Genomic DNA, 16,517 nt, shown 5'->3' with positions numbered 1-16,517 from the left:
TTTGCTCCGCTCATGCATCACCAACACTGATTTGAGTTACCGTTCAGCATCGCATGTAAGCACATCGGTTACAAAAAACACGTAGCAGTTGGGAAAATTAAGAATTCGCAGATTTCAGCTCTGGAATATTTTAAGCCATCAGCAGAAGACCTGCAAGCTACAAACGCTGAAGTCTTATTTGTGAAATCGCTTCCAAATTTTCCTGTGAAAGAAGCAAAAGTGCTGCAGCTCCTGTGTATTCCTCACAGCAACAGTGAGAGCGAAAGAGTATTTTCTCTAGTGAGGAAAAATAATCTTGTCAGCAATTTTAGTCACCAAGATCAACCAGCAGGCAAGAAGTCTGAATTGTTTAAAAAACAAATTTACGATCAAGCAGTTAAGGAAGTTCAAGTCTCCCACAGTATCATGTCTTGATAAATAACCATAAGGACAAGTGAAGTTTTGAATACCATAATAAATAGAAATGCAGATATATTTCTGCATATATGTAGTGTTTTAGTTTTATATTGAGATCTTGATATAGTGTAGTATTGACGGTCAGAGTGGATGGAGTTATTGTCATGGTATTTTTCACTAATTCATGTCCAAATTCACTTCTTTTTATCCCTATTTTCACTAATTGTGAGCCTGGAAGGTTGGCAGCTATGATAACATTATCACATCATAGCTCCCAATTTGTTGTCTTAGGTGTCTCATATTCCATGACACCACTTAAATCATCAGCCAAGCTGACAAATGTAAATACAATTCAGTTTTAGAAACCTATAGATTACAGATCATAATTAACATTTTTACACAGTAGTTGTTAATGTTTATTGAACACAAGTTGTACTAATCTTGATTGTGGTATAAATTGACAGGTAGTAAAATTATTATTTTCCATTTAACTGGCATTTTTTCCCCATCCCATCCAGTCCCTCTCTGACACTCGTACATGCATTCATCTAATTTTGTTTATCATTTTCTCTATACTTATGGTTTGGTACATAACATGGTTGGCAGGTATGGATTCAAACTATTTTGTTATATTTTCTACAGTATGGATATAATTTGTCTGAATGCATTAGTGTTGGTGTCAATGTTAAGATTCGGTGTTATTGTGTTTGTGAGTCAGATGAAGTAGGGTGCATCACATCACAGGGCATGCACAAAATACTGAGCTCCTTGGAGCCCATCAGAACAACAGGGTTCATGTAAGATACTGAGCTCCACGGAACCAATCACAGCACAGGATGTAGGCAAGACATTAAGCTCCATGGAGTCCATCACAGCACAGGATGTAGGTAAGACACTGAGCTCCATGGAGTCCATCACAGCACAGGATGTAGGCAAGACATTAAGCTCCATGGAGTCCATCACAGCACAGGATGTAGGTAAGAGACTGAGCTCCATGGAGTCCATCACAACACAGGATGTAGGTAAGACACTGAGCTCCATGGAGTCCATCACAGCACAGGTTGTATGTAGGACATTAAGCTCCAAGGAGTCCAACAAAGCACAGGATGTAGGTAAGACACTGAGCTCCATGGAGTCCATCACAGCACAGGATGTAGGTAAGACACTGAGCTCCATGGAGTCCATCACAGCACAGGAGGTAGGCAAGACATTAAGCTCCATGGAGTCCATCACAGCACAGGGTATAGGCACAGTATCAAGCTTCAGAGAACCAGCAGTGCATTTTTCCTTGATATCTAAAAAACATAGTTGTTTCTCATTTGAAAGAATATGCTACATTGGTTTGGTAAAGAGCCTATAATTTTCAAGCATTTTGTTATGGGTGGGGGTGCCAAATAATTTCATTTCAGAAGCAGTTTTATTCTAAACAAACCAATGTCCAGTGCAATCACAGTATCAAGACAATACAGTGAAATTAAAAATTAGTTGACTTTGCATTCATGGTATAGTCGGTTTCAAAATGTCTCTGAAGGAAATTACCACATTTGATTTGTTGTTAAGTTTTTCAAAAAGGGGTGTCTTTATGACAATTAAATTGAAAAAGAATAAGACTTTTGTTCTTTATCATTTTGTTTGTGTCAGTTAGAATACAGTGTGACCTAAATGATTGGAAGAGCCTCGTGGTTACATACTGAAACAATTTCTATCAGTTGCATATCATATAAATGATTGTAAATATCCTTTCTTTGTCCCAGTATTACGATTGTGTCAGACAGTGTTCATAGTAAAATGACTTGTGCTGTAACATGTTATAGTATTATGATTGTGTCAGACAGTGTAGACAGTAAAATGACTTGTGCTGTAATATGTTTAATAATGGGTACTTCATGTTTATCTCCAAAAAGAACTAATAACAAATCTTTAAAATATTTCCAAGACTCAAACTTCTTTTTAAGCAGTCCAGTTTAACAATTAAAATTTTACTGGAAACATTTAATATTGGATTGAACATTTGCATCTTCATAAAAAGAATTTAAAAGCTGTAATAAATATCACTGTAAAGGTTATTGGTTTGATGGCAGAAATGATCAAAACCTTCCTTCCTTTCTTTGATATTAACCTGCTACAATATATGATATACAGTTGTGTTATAATCTCACTAATGAAGTTGGTGGGAAAGCAGGATGGGGTGTTTGGGAATCAGCCTGTCCAGCCATTCATTTACAATTCTTGATCTGCATACATGCCAGCCATTATGCTTTTGGCATAATCATTACGCTTTTTTTCACTAAATTACGCCTTACGCATAAATGTATATGGATTACACTATTTCGGTATATCCCCCTTAAAAAAATCAATAATTTGTTTTCTTGTTTTTATTAACATCCCATTAATCCCACAGACCGTATTCCTTGAAAAGATGGCTTTTACTTAACTACATTATAAGAGTACGCTTGTCTGTAGATTTGCATACACTTTCCTAACAGTATTATGTTCTATTTATAGTGGCTGTCCTATTTCCAAGAAACATGGTGGTTTCTGCTTTCAAACTTTTGACCTTGGATTGTATATATAGCAGCTGTATGGCTTAGGAGAGAACAGACTGGTTTTCTACTTTTTAATCTTTATTTGCAGATTATTTGTTCTAATTCATATTTGGTACATAACCAGTCTGTAGGATATTTGGCGCTTAAAGTCAGATTTATTCAAGTCGATGTGTGTGCTAGATCAAAAATGTTTTACAAATAATTTCACAGATGGATTAAATAAAGATGAAAAACCGATTCAGAGATGAAGACATGAATTACATAACACAGCATTTCATTCCAGGGCAGATTCACGCCCATTGCAGGGTGTGTGGAAAGGATTTTAATATTATTCATGGTGATAAATTTGATGTGGAGCAACACTTGAAAACTAAAGAAATCTTGAATTATACTAACTCCAGTACTAAGGTAACTTATTTTTTATAGCAAAACTCAATTGTGGACACAAATGTTATAAATGCAGAGGTGTTATTTACTGAGTTCTTAATAGAACACAGACTACCCCTAGTGGTAGAAGACTACATTGGTCATTTGATCAAACAAATGTTTCCTGATTCCAAATTGCAGAATACATGCATGTGCAAGAGCAAAATCTTGTCATATTGTTCAGTGTTTAGCGGGGCCCCGAGTGGCCGAGTGGTCTAAAGCACTCTCCGTTACAGATCACTACCATCTCACCTCTGTCTGCGTGGGTTCGAGTCTCGGATTCGGCTAATGTGGGTATGTGAGAAAGCTTGCCAGTAGCTTCTCATGGGTCGGTGGTTCTTTCCGGGGTTTTTCCAGGGTTCTTCCTCCACCATTAATACTGGCCGCCATGTATAGCCTATCGTGTGCTGCAAAATGGCATTAAACCCTACAACAACAACATCAGTGTTTAGCTGAAGATACTTCACTTAAAATTGCAGAAGCCATGAAAATTGCATTGTTTAGTATTGCCACAGATGGGAGTAGTAATTTTGACAAAAAGTTGTACTCAGTCTGTGTAAGAGACTTTGACTACAGAAAAAGCAAAGTCGGTGCTCTTATTTCATTACCAGAATTAACAGTAAATTCCACTGTAGAAAACATTTTTGATTTGCATGATAATTTTTTGAATAAACAGATACTGTATGGGGTTTTCAGCTGATACTGCATCAGTGATAACTGGAATTCATAAAGGAGTTGCATTCTATATTATGAAAAATATCTCTTCAGTGTACATCACAGGTTGTCTCTGTCATTTGATGCACCTTGCTGAATGAAAGGCTGCCAATAAATTAGAAGGAGAATGCCTCAAGTGTAAAGTTGGCATTCTACTTGACAATGTACTTCAAGCCAACAGAGTTTATTTTTTTCATCTTATTTCCCAGCTAAACAACCCAGTAACTGGAAGATATAAATTTCCTCTTCTTTGTCAGGTTATGAAAGGAATATTGGTTCTTACCATTCGAATGCTGGAAATGAGAGATTGTTTTGTGTTGTTAACAAAAATAAAACTGAATTCAGATCATGGCTCTGTAATCTAGTACTTAGTGCTTTACTGGTGTGCAAAACATTCATAGTCTTAGCTGGTACAAAGTGTTTCAAAATACAACATGTGTCTGTTGCTTTTTAAATCTACAAGTGCTACATATGAAAACTTGAAGCAGTAATTTATGTTAAAAGACAGTAGGGGTAAAAAAAAATAAATTTGTAATGTGCTCATTGAATTTGTATCATGTTATATGTGGATTACTCTTTTTCTTCTTGCATTACTCTTTTTGTCCACTTGGATTACACTTTTTACTTGCCAGGGGTTGGCATGTATGGACCTGGCTGCAACTCCCCATAGTTATATAAACCTTTGTGCATTCACATATCACAAGTAGAGGATGTGCTGCATACTTCTGACCATAATGATTTGCCATAAAACATGGCTGCTGCTGCTTACCTTGGATCCAGATTTGTGTTTGTAAAACATGTTCACCACCAATGAAGGCCACATGTCCAAAGTTTGAAACATTCCTGAAAGTCTAATTAGGTCATCTACATATGAAGCCAAACATGTATACTAAAGTTCACTTGATAACATTTTCTAACAAGGTTTTCATACATAACAAAACAAAAAATATGCCCTAAAAGATCAAGCATGTGTGCAAAGTTGAAAATTTGTTGTAATACAGATATGTCTACCAATTATCTGTCTACCACAAGTGTATTTTGCTAAATTGTGGTATTAAGGATTTTGCCAAAGAAAAGTTGGAAAATGTGTTACAAATTGAACAATTTCATTAATAGCCAGAAATTATAATTTCATCATAGATACAAATATGATATCATAATTTTGCTAAAAAGCTTCCCAGAACATATGGGCAAACTGATAAACATGACCAAATCTAGATACCACTATTACAGGCGGCTGAAAATAAATCACTTTAAATGGCTTTTTATTCAAAAACCACTGGACAGAATTTTAACAAATTTGACACATAGGATCTTTCCATAAAATGCCTTCAAAATGTATTCTAATGATTTTGATCTGGCATCAAGTATAGCTACTATTACTGAACAAGAAAAACATAAAATGCTTTATTAAAAACTGCTCAGCATAATTTGGCCAAATTTGACAGGATAACTTATGACATGATGCCCGTCCATCATAACAAAAATGCTAAACAGAATTTGACACAGAGACCTTTAAAATGTCTACAAAAGATGATTGTCTGCCATCAAATTTGGCTGCAATGGATATATAATTAGATTGGTTTAGTTTGGTTTGGTGTTTTCCGTCATTTAGTGTCGAGGCAACTGGACAAAAGTTCTTTGCCCAAGGACACATCATGATAGCCAACCCAGACTGACATACGGGCATAACAAAAGTTGCCCAAGGACACATCATAATAGCCAACCCAGGTTGACATACTGGCATGACAAAAGTTCTTTACCCAAGGACACATCATGATAGCCAACCCATGTTGACATTCTGGCAGGACAAAAGTTGCATTATCTATGAATTGAAACATGCAAATGTTAAAGGCAAAGTTTGGTTGCTAGCAAATCTAAATTGACATTCATCAATTCCCATAACACTGATCTGATGTTAGTTATGGGGATAATTTCTATACCACACAGTGTGGAGTTTTTCTACATCAGTTTCACATTTTAAAAACTGTGCATGATTATAAGGCATAGGTGTACTTTGTTTTATAGCGGTAGTCAACATAGTTAAGAATCAAGTAGATGATGGTCTGTTTAAAAAATAAAATTTCAACTTTTCTTACCACCCTCTTTATAGAAACAAAAGGTGCCATGGTGTGTGATAGGAGATGAGAACTATGGTGAAGGCAGCAGTAGAGAACATGCAGCTTTGGAACCCAGACATCTTGGAGGCCGTGCCATCATCGTCAAGAGCTTTGCTAGAATTCATGGTAGGATTACAAATACCATGTTACTTGCTTATAAGTCAAGTCAAACTGCAAGTAACAAAGATCCATATCTGCCGTAGCATAATGCACCTGCAGATCAGGGTCTCTCTTGATTGTTCTACTGATTACTCCCAACAAACTGTACATAACCCAGGTCTGTCAGCAAATTATGCAATTGCAGATCTGGGTCGGTGCAGTTCTTAACAGGACTCATCTTGTTAGTGAGTATATACAGTAAGCAAGAGAAATTTAAAGCTCTGTTTTGAGAAAAGTGTTTATAATTAATTGTCAATTTATAAACTTAATTTTTTTTATTAAATGTTATAAAATAAATACTATAAAATGAATTAAAGATCAAATGGAAAATGTTGCTAATTGGTGATTTTAATTGTTGGATTTTGTCTCCTTATGGTAGTGGGATTTGTTGCATTTTTGTAAATATGTCTGTAAACAAAATGATCTCCATAAATTTTCATAGTTTTATGCTTGACCATGATGTTATCATCACATACCATCAGGTCACAAAATTAGTTTGAATATTGACCAAATTTTAGACAAAATCTTTTAAATAGTCTATAATGCTCTTGGTCACTATTCTTTCAGACTTGTTATACTCTTTAAAGCTAGCAACATTAAGCAAGTTAAAACTATTTGAATATGGCAAGATCTTGGCAGAAATGTGTAAGTCATTTATGTCAACATCTTGGGTCCTACACAAAATGCTTTTTTGGGGGGTTGGGGGCCGAGTGGTCTAAAGCGCTCGCCATTTGGATCACTGCCATCTCACCTGTCTGTGCAGATTCGAGTCTCAGGTTCGGCTAATGTGGCTGTGTATGAAAGCCTGCCAGTAGCTTCTCATGGGTCGGTGATTCTTCCCGAGGTTTTCCAGGGTTCTTCCTCCACCAGTTATACTAGCCGCCATGTATAGACGACTATCTTGTGCTGAAAAATGGCGTTAAACCCTACATTTTTTTAGCCACTATTATACAAGGTTTAGAACTGGGGACTACATTTCCCTTAGTGGTAAAAAACTGTTGTGAAATCTGGAAATCTGAGGGTGAACCTTTGAGATCTTGTGTAATTTCAATAATGAGTGGGATTAATGCATATTAATTAGTTGATATTGTATCAGATTGAGCTTGTTACCACGTTTGAACCATATTTTTTTATCTTATTTTGATATAACTTCAGGTATAGAATCCATAATGCACAGGATGCATAGATATTATTGAGGTGATTTTGAATGTGATTGGCTGAGCTTGTTGCCACTCAAAAAACTATTTCTTGATCAGACTTGGTAAATAGGCTTAAATCACTGAGATATTGGACAATTACAGTTATGAACAAGATGCATTCATATTAATGTCAGGATGGTTTTTTATCAGATTCATTGAGCTTGTCAACACTGGTGGCCGTTTCTTATCATATTTTTATCAAACCTGGTAAATGGGCTTATATCATCAAGCTATAAAATGTGTTTACAATGAACGAGATCTGTGAATATTACAGACCTACAACCCTGACAAGTCCGTCTCAGTAAGGCAGTTGATTTTTTTCTGTAAGGTTGACCAGTTTTCAGTAAGGTGTAACAAAATATCAATAATTACTATTGTAAAGCTGGAAAACCTAATTAAAAGTTTGATGCAGTGACAATAAACATTATGTTCAACTGAAAAGTTTGTAAAGTATGCATAGTTCCGAACCCTATGCAGCTCAGTGGCTTGTTGCTATCTTTCAACTTGATGTAATTCTTGGAAATTCTCTTTCCCTTTCACATGACGACAGCAATCATATCTCCCGCAGCGAGACATACTCAAATTGGCATGTGATGTCCAATGAACATAATTGTGTTCTTTCCAGCTTTCAAGAATCTGAATACTCCTTTTTACTCTTCTGTGTTGATTCTTAACACTTTTTTAGAAGCTTATTTTCCCTTTTGTCTTAAACATGCATCGATTTCTGGACGCCATTTGCATGAACTATTAGGTGCTGCTGTAAAGTTAGTCTGGTTCCCTGACTTTTTTTAGAAGCTTATTTTCCCTTTTGTCTTAAACATGCATCGATTTCTGGACGCCATTTGCATGAACTATTAGGTGCTGCTGTAAAGTTAGTCTGGTTCCCTGACTTATTTCACTAATCCTAATATGAAACCCGGATCCATATCAAACATATTATCCAGATTTTTCTGCAACTATCATTTTCCCATAGTTTTTGCTTGTATGCCATAAGTCTGGATTTTAATGGTAATTTTTGTAAGACTTACGACAGAATCATAAGAGTTGGCAGGTCTGATATTATGAGGAAATGTTGCATATTGTTGGCTGAGTTTATTGCTTGAGAGACTATTTCTGAGCCAGTTTTAATTGGACTTGGTAAATAGGCTAATGTCAGCAAGATTTTTGATGATTATTTCTGATGAGCACGATCTCTCTATGTTTATGTGAGCTTACTTCTCATACAAATATATTATTCTGATAAAACTGTAAACAGCATGTGTCAAGATCTTGCTCAAGTATGATTACAAGCAAAATGTATGCATGCTAAGGATGTGACCTTGCATCTGAATAAGCATGTCAACAATTAGCAACTGTACTCCAGATAGATTTTGATCAGACTTGTTATGTAATTTTGCATTATCTAGATTTTAGATAAGTTTGATTATGAGCAAGATTGATGTAAATTAATGATGTAAATTTCTGTTTGGTTAACTGAGCTTGTTACAGCACTGAATTCCAATCAGATTTTGCTTCACTGTGAACTTATATTATCGTTGTTGCAGATAGGCTTTATAATCAGTGAGATCAGCACATGTTGATGAGATACCATGTATCAAATTGGCTGAGCATGTTACTTCCTAGATCTAGAGACTGCATTTCTCATCCAGTTTCTGTGAAACATAATAAATGGGTTTATATCATCAAGATCTAGGATTTCTTTATGAGCTAGAGTCTGTGCATATTAATTGTGCCTTTATATTTTGAAGGAATTTGTATCAGGATATAGTAAAATGGATAAAATCAACATTTTAAGTAACATAATGCACAGGTTCAATAGACACTTTATTGTACATATAAAATAATCTTTGGCATAATGGGGGCAAATCCTGTCACAGCACACTGCACCAAGCTAGCTCTGAATCTGTTCTATAGGAATACCTCAGGAAGAAAGACCTGGGGGAGTTTGTAGGGTTGTGAAGAGTGTCTGCCACCTGTATGTGGAGCTGCAAGGGGCTGATACGAGCTATATAGGGACACTGATAACCAAAACTTGACAAGTCCAATCCTGAGGATGCTATGATAACAAACATCAGCCGATACTCCATACATGCACTGTAGGAAATGGGTATGAAGTATATACGGGCATAATAGTTGTGTACATTTAAGTACTGACACAAGTTGGGGGTCAAAAGCAAAGTTGTGAATGAATGAAACTTGGCAATGGCCTAAATGAAGTGAAGGGAGCACTGTGACTACGAAACAGTGTGACTGTAACAAAGGCTCACAATTTAAAGGAAATGTGAGTATGTATACAGATAATAATGAGTGAAAATGCAGGGGAAAAAAATATAACTAAACTATAGAAAATGCATGAAATAGGTTCGGAATTGAATGATAAACCTGATGTGCTAAAACATAGAAACCTTGGATATACATATTAGCCGGTTAGGAATTCACATGTCCACTGATAGATGGTAAATAATAATAATTAAAAAAAACAATTCTGTAATGGTCTCACTAAGTGAAGAAATGAATATGGCATTGATTGACACAAGTGTGAACCAACTAGTGAGACACACGCTGTGACATCTGTCTCTGTGCAAAGCTAATTATGTCTGGGTGCACCTGAATATATCTACAATATGCATTAGAGGACCATCGATCTAAAGTTTGGATAAGATGGTTTGGAATTCCAGCCTTAGCAGCACTGGTAGCCACCCCCATACAAGAGGAGTGTCCATTATAACAATGTGAATTATAACCTAACCTGGACAAAATGGCCTTAATGGTAGTGATAAAAAAAAGTTCTACTTAAAGAACGACCATTGTCCATGAGAAACAAAGGATCACAAAGGCGAGCTCAAGCTAGTATACGAATACGATGGAATTTCTTCATCACACAGTAAGGGCATACAAGGACATCATAGTCCATAGCATAAATATTGATATCCACCCCATGGCGGAAAACATCAGTCTTAGATGATCTAAGATGCCGAGTGAATAGGCGCTTATCCATATGAAATATTATGTCCGAGATACACAGATTGTTTGTTGCAGAAAAATGGGCTCCACGAATAGTGAATTCTACACACTGCAAAAAAAAGCATAAAAAGCTAGTGCACAAGCAGTTTGTAGTAAGAGCTTATTGTACTCACTCAGTCCATAGTGTTTCAAGCTCTGCCATATATCACATAATATATGTAATAGGAAGTGATTTCTGTCTATAGTCACATTGCACCTTTCTGACACCTTGCAATATATTCTGTAGTCTAAGTAAAGAACTAATATTAGTTAATACAGTGGGGACACCAAGATGCATGTATAAATGCTGAATACCAGCTAAATAAAGTTTTATAGTTTGATATGTCAGGTGCAACATCTGTGCACAATGAGCAACAAAGTAAATCAAGGTGTTTTCATTCACAACAGGGGACAAACTAGATCAAGGAATCCACAATTCTGCCATTACCAAGAAAGACCTGAAGGTTTGGAAGCCTGTTGAATAAGCACATTTGGTGCCCATAGCCAAAGTATAGTCCTATCAAAAAATTATGGTAGGCTCTAGAGGTGAGCAGTAGACTTCTGGAGGAAGGTACTCGCACGGTTGTTCCTCTGCTGTGGGTGCCAGCTGTCTGAATCATGTAATCTGTAAATGAGATAATGCATCAGCTATAGCATTTTTCTTGCCTGGTATATGTTCTGCATTTTTGACAGAACCATTAGTAGCAGCTGTCAAAGTCAGGCGGTGCATTAGTTTCATAATGTCTAGACTCTAAGATCTGCCGTTTTTTGCAACTGTAGTCTCATTGTCACAGTGGAAGAGTATATATTTATTTTTTGGTGCCATTCCAACCCCACAACACTGCTGCCACCACTATGGGATATAATTTACAGAAATCTATAGACAGTTTATGGGCCACTAAAGGACATAGCTCCTCTGGCCATGAATTTGCAAACCAGCAATCTCTAAAATAACCCCCAAAACCAACAGACCCTGATGCATCAGTGTAAAGTTCCGTATCTGCAGAATCAGAAATATCATCATAAAATAGAGAAATCCGATTCCACTGATTGAGGAAACCACTCCTCATTTGTAAATCTTTCCTCCAGTCACTGGAAATATGTAGGTGATGATGTAGCTCCCTAATGGACCTTGATACTTGCAATAAATAGGAGACAAATGTCCTGCCTGGGTCATTTACATGACAGGCAAAATTCAAGTGTCCCAGGAGATGTAAGAGTTCACATTTAGTTCCTGATTTGGTGTGAGAAATTGAGTCACAAGGTTTCTAATTCTGTCATTTTTTTCCTCTGGTAATTTTGCTTGCATGCTTAAGGTATCTAGAAGCACTCCTAAATATTTCAAACATGTGGTAGGACCAAGAGTTTTATGAGAAGCACGTGGAATTCCCAAATGAGCAAAAAGCATTGTCATGATGGCCATGGTTCTATCAGCCATGTGGTGTGGGTGATCATTTGTAAGGAAGTTGTCCAACAAGTAGATCAGATTGTAAATGACATAATTATTCACTGCAATCCAACTGAAAGCTTCTGACAGTTTGGTGAAAATCGTTGGTAAAGACAGAACCAAACACTAGACATACATAGAAATAATACTGATTGTTCCATTTAATGCCATGATAGGGCCACAGACTAGGGTGAATGGAGATGAGTTTAAATGTGTCGCAGATATCGAATTTACATAACGCCCCTGTACATGCCTTTCTAATTGTCTTTTTGGCATCATCAACTTTGACATATTTCAAGGAAATTTCCTGCTTAACAGTCAAACTATTAAAGCTTGAGTGTTCTTTATTATGTGGGACTGAGAGATCAACAGTCTCTTTTTTCTAGAATATTTACCCTTAACAATGCCTACAAGATTTACCCGGTAAATGGGGTAAGGGCAAGAATCTAAAGGTCCTATCAGAAATCCCTTCTGTTTCTCCTGTTCTAAAATATCTTGCACTATGTGTGGCTGGGATCTAGCAGACAATAAGTTCTTACAGTCAAAGGTTGCTGAAGGTTCTCTCCGAATGCTAGTATGAAAACTGTCACACAAATCAGTTACTAAATCTGTTACAAAATCCGTTCTGGTGGTCTATTGATTAGAGCGTCCATCTTGGAAGCAGGAGATTGTGGGTTCAATCCCCAGCCGAGTCATACCAAAGACTTACAAAAATGGTACTAACAGCTGCCTTGCTTGGCGCTCAGCATTAAAAGGTTAGTGTTAGGACTGGTTGGCCTGGTGTCAGGATAATGTGACTGGGTGGGACATCATGTTACATGTCTGCAGAATGATGCCCCAGTGCTGGACATCACTGTAAACTGTCACACTGCAGACATCGTAGCGATATGACTGAAAAATTGTTAAAGCTACATTAAAAATCCTAATCACACTAATCACACACAAAATCCCTTTCAGGATGAGTGCGGAGCTTGGGAAGAAGCAGGCCAACATTTGTAGGGGTAGTGGCAGTTATGCGCATCGAAGGAACGAAATTTCCTTATATCTTGTCTTGTGCCACACCAAGAACAGAATATTTTCTTTAGCATGACTTAAGAGTTTTAATGTAGTTTCCATTCTTGGCTGTCCGATCACAATTGGCCTGAGGGTGGTCATTCTAGCACAATTTACATATATGTAATAAATTGCACTTGGGCATGCTACAATTGTTCTTATTGAAATTGTTGCATATTTGTTTCCTAATTAACAGAATTACTGGACGGCCATGCCGATCCATTGAAGTATGAATGGCTGAGTTGGAGTTCAGATATTTGGTATTTCTCTTAGATTGTTGAGGATTAAAAGTCATTGTGAGGTAAGCAGGACAGAAGCCACTTGAGTGTAGAGTACTGTTGCAATGAAAGCAAACTTCAGTTTTCCTACCAGAGAAAATAGCTAGATACAAGTCAGTATCCCGGGAAGACCAACCTACAACAATATTGTGTTGTATTGAGTACTGGGCAGCCTTTTGAGAAAAACCATTATGATACTCATAAAACCAGTTCCACTGTATTTCTGATGCAGTTCATCAATAAAGTCAGCATAAGAGTCTAATTCAGGCCTCGTAAATGGATAGCTCTCACAGAGAAATTCAGAAATAGTGTGCTGGCCAAACGTTGGTCATTCCCTTTCACTACAATTTGGTTGCCACCCTGGTCGATAATTTTAGTCTCTGAGCAACAGCCCATTCCAGGTATCAGCAGTAGGGCAAGATTATCATGCTTACCATTGATTATATCCTTGCGTATATTGCTGGGTACAATGTCCACCGGCAGGAGTTTGTCTCGTGTTGTCATCCCTGCACCTAGCAAGGGCTGATTGAAGGTTAAAGTCACTATGCAATTGACATGTATTCGCATCAGCCGGACACCATGAAGATTGTGAAGCTGATGATTGTGTCATTGGGATGATAGATGCTTGTAATTAGGCTAACTGTTGCTTGATAGTTGCCATGTCTGACAGGTTTAGATCATGTGGTGTATCAGCTGTTTCCAGGTGACGATGCTGTTGAAGACACATACGAATCACCCCTCTGGTCATGTGATGATGCTCTTGAACACAAAGAAGAATTATCTGTGTACAGTTGAAGGAGATGCTTCTTTCCAATTGAAACTGAGACTTGATGTTCTTTTCAGCTAACTGTTTAATCATTTTGGATGCAATCCAATTTTCTGGAATGACTGCCCAAGTTGAATTTTTCACAGTGATGATGTCCTGGTTATGTTCTATATTGCGAACGCTGGTCAAATGATTAACATTGTATCTTGCTCTACAAGAAGCCATTGTGGGCTAATACACATACGACCCCCAAAAGACAGAAAGTAACATGTGTTATCATCAAATGGAGGATGAATTCTTTCTGCAGATAATTTAGAGTTAAATGCAGCTTTGACACTGAAAACTACACATCTCTACTGGTATCCCAGTTGCTGTATGACTGCCTCAAACAACTGACAATGCTCGATCACATGCTCCAGCTCAGTCATCTGATTTGTTCAACATGACAACATATCTAAATTTAGTTACTAGCTTATTAACATATACTGCCTGCAATGGCATCATGTCTGGACAGAGAAACCTTAGTAGACAAAGAGGGACCCAACAACGGGCCAGAGAAGGATGCACCATGTATTACTCAAACTATATTTAATCAATTAAATTACAAGACATAAAGTTTGGAAGTTCGTTTACAATGGATGTGATCCTACAATAGTCCACAAGTATGTTTAGTGAAATGTGCAACTATTATGTTACCAGGTCAGCAATGTCAGGCCAACGTGGGCCTCTTGTTTTTTTTAATATCTGGGTCTACATACATACTCTTTTGTAGTTGAATTAATGTAAAAAAATAAAGGTACTTTTACACATTCTGTCTACACATTAAAGAAACCAGTCATAACCAGTCTACCATGGACTGCAACTGTTAAACCAGTGCATTGATTGATCCAGTGAGATGTGCTGAGTGATTACTAAAGAATTGTTACCCAATGCAAAAAAGTTCAACAGTGCTTGGAAATCATGATGCAGGCAAATAGCAACGGTCGTGCATTCGTGTTGTGGATGAATATGTGATATTACCTGACATATGCAGACACCTACGCATAGGAGAAATCTGGACCAGAAAAATTGATGGCCTATTAATTGTAAAGCTTAATAGCCACAATTAATGTCATCATTGGATGCCATGAAGGAAAACTAAAAATGCTTGTGGATTTTATAAACAATCATTGCAGTGAACTATGGAATATACAACTCTTTTCTTTTCTCACTTAATTGATAGCACTCTTACCATATTAATTATTGTAACACTGCCGTCAGAATCTGATTCATGTTCAAAAGTTGCTGATTTATTATAATATGAAGAGAGTATATGTTGGGAAAAAATACTTGTTCTGTTTTTAGTTGCCTTAAAATGTGTAAAATTTATGTTGCTAAGAAATCCTGCATATTTAGAAGTCAATCTTCTGGTCACAATTTTGAAATGTATTGATCTGTCAGATGTATGATCATGTACTGTATAAGATATGTAGAACCACTCTACGCACACTGATTATTAACTCGTGCAATGACAAGAATTATGTAACTGGTCATACTATTTGTCTGTTTGTGCTGCAGTATGATGCAATATGATGATTTCAGTGCATGATCATTGTAACATTAGATCATGTATGTCTGTTTCATATCCTTTTCGGTTTCTATATTATCTCTGGATGTCATTTTTCTGGTAAATAAAATAGTTTATTAGACATATTGTGCAAGTACCAGCAGGCAACAGCAAAATGTTGACATAAGTCAGGTTGACAGAGTTGAACTAGAACTATGACTTGAGATATCATTGATAGCTCTTTCACCATGGCATTTTATTTTGGCATTCATCTGGTTAAGATAATGCACATTTCTTGTATTTTTTTATAAACTTTTGTTTGAGAATGTTATACTTAAATATTTTTCATTCATTTTTCATGTGGATCACGATAAATTGTCATGCATAAATTTACACATATGCAATTTCTATGTTTAAAATCTATAAATAAAATACCTGGGTTACCAGGTTATTGAGAATTCTAGTTTTAGGATCAATGCAAAATGGTTGCCAGTTTACATGTTTCTAATACTAAAATTTGTATGTTTCTCTCTGCTTTCCAGAAACCAATCTAAAGAAACAAGGCTTACTTCCTCTCACCTTTGCAAACCCCAGTGATTATGACAAAATCAAACATAATGATAGAATTTCTCTTCTCAACCTTAAGAATCTGGCACCTGGCAAGGTAAAACAATTTGAATGTTCGTCTTTTTATTAGGTGATCTTTAATTGGTTGTAATGCCATTAACCTAATTGAGGATTTCCATCAAATTTAAATTAAAGAACTAGCTACCAATCTCTATAGTCTTGACTTGATGATGTGAAAGTTGGCTTTAATTAATTAATGTTTTAGTTTATTTACATGTTTTAATAGCGACATTGTGT

The 16,517-nt window shown here is 36.5% G+C and overlaps 1 protein-coding gene across 1 annotated transcript in view; it reads left to right on the top strand.

Moving 5' to 3' along the window:
* Nucleotides 1–16,517, top strand: part of LOC149803029 (aconitate hydratase, mitochondrial-like) — a 68,789-nt gene that overhangs the window by 51,057 nt on the left and 1,215 nt on the right. The window contains exons 19-20 of the mRNA XM_089952586.1: nt 6,196–6,328; nt 16,196–16,317. Coding sequence (XP_089808712.1) covers nt 6,196–6,328; nt 16,196–16,317 — 255 coding nt within the window. The remainder of the gene's footprint in view (nt 1–6,195; nt 6,329–16,195; nt 16,318–16,517) is intronic.

Source organism: Sinohyriopsis cumingii, chromosome 3 (assembly GCF_028554795.1).
Source record: "Sinohyriopsis cumingii isolate HCF-2022 chromosome 3, ASM2855479v2, whole genome shotgun sequence".
NCBI lineage: Eukaryota > Metazoa > Mollusca > Bivalvia > Unionida > Unionidae > Sinohyriopsis > Sinohyriopsis cumingii.
The sequence above is the reverse complement of the archived record's forward strand: the minus strand, read 5'-3'. Positions and strand labels throughout refer to the sequence as shown.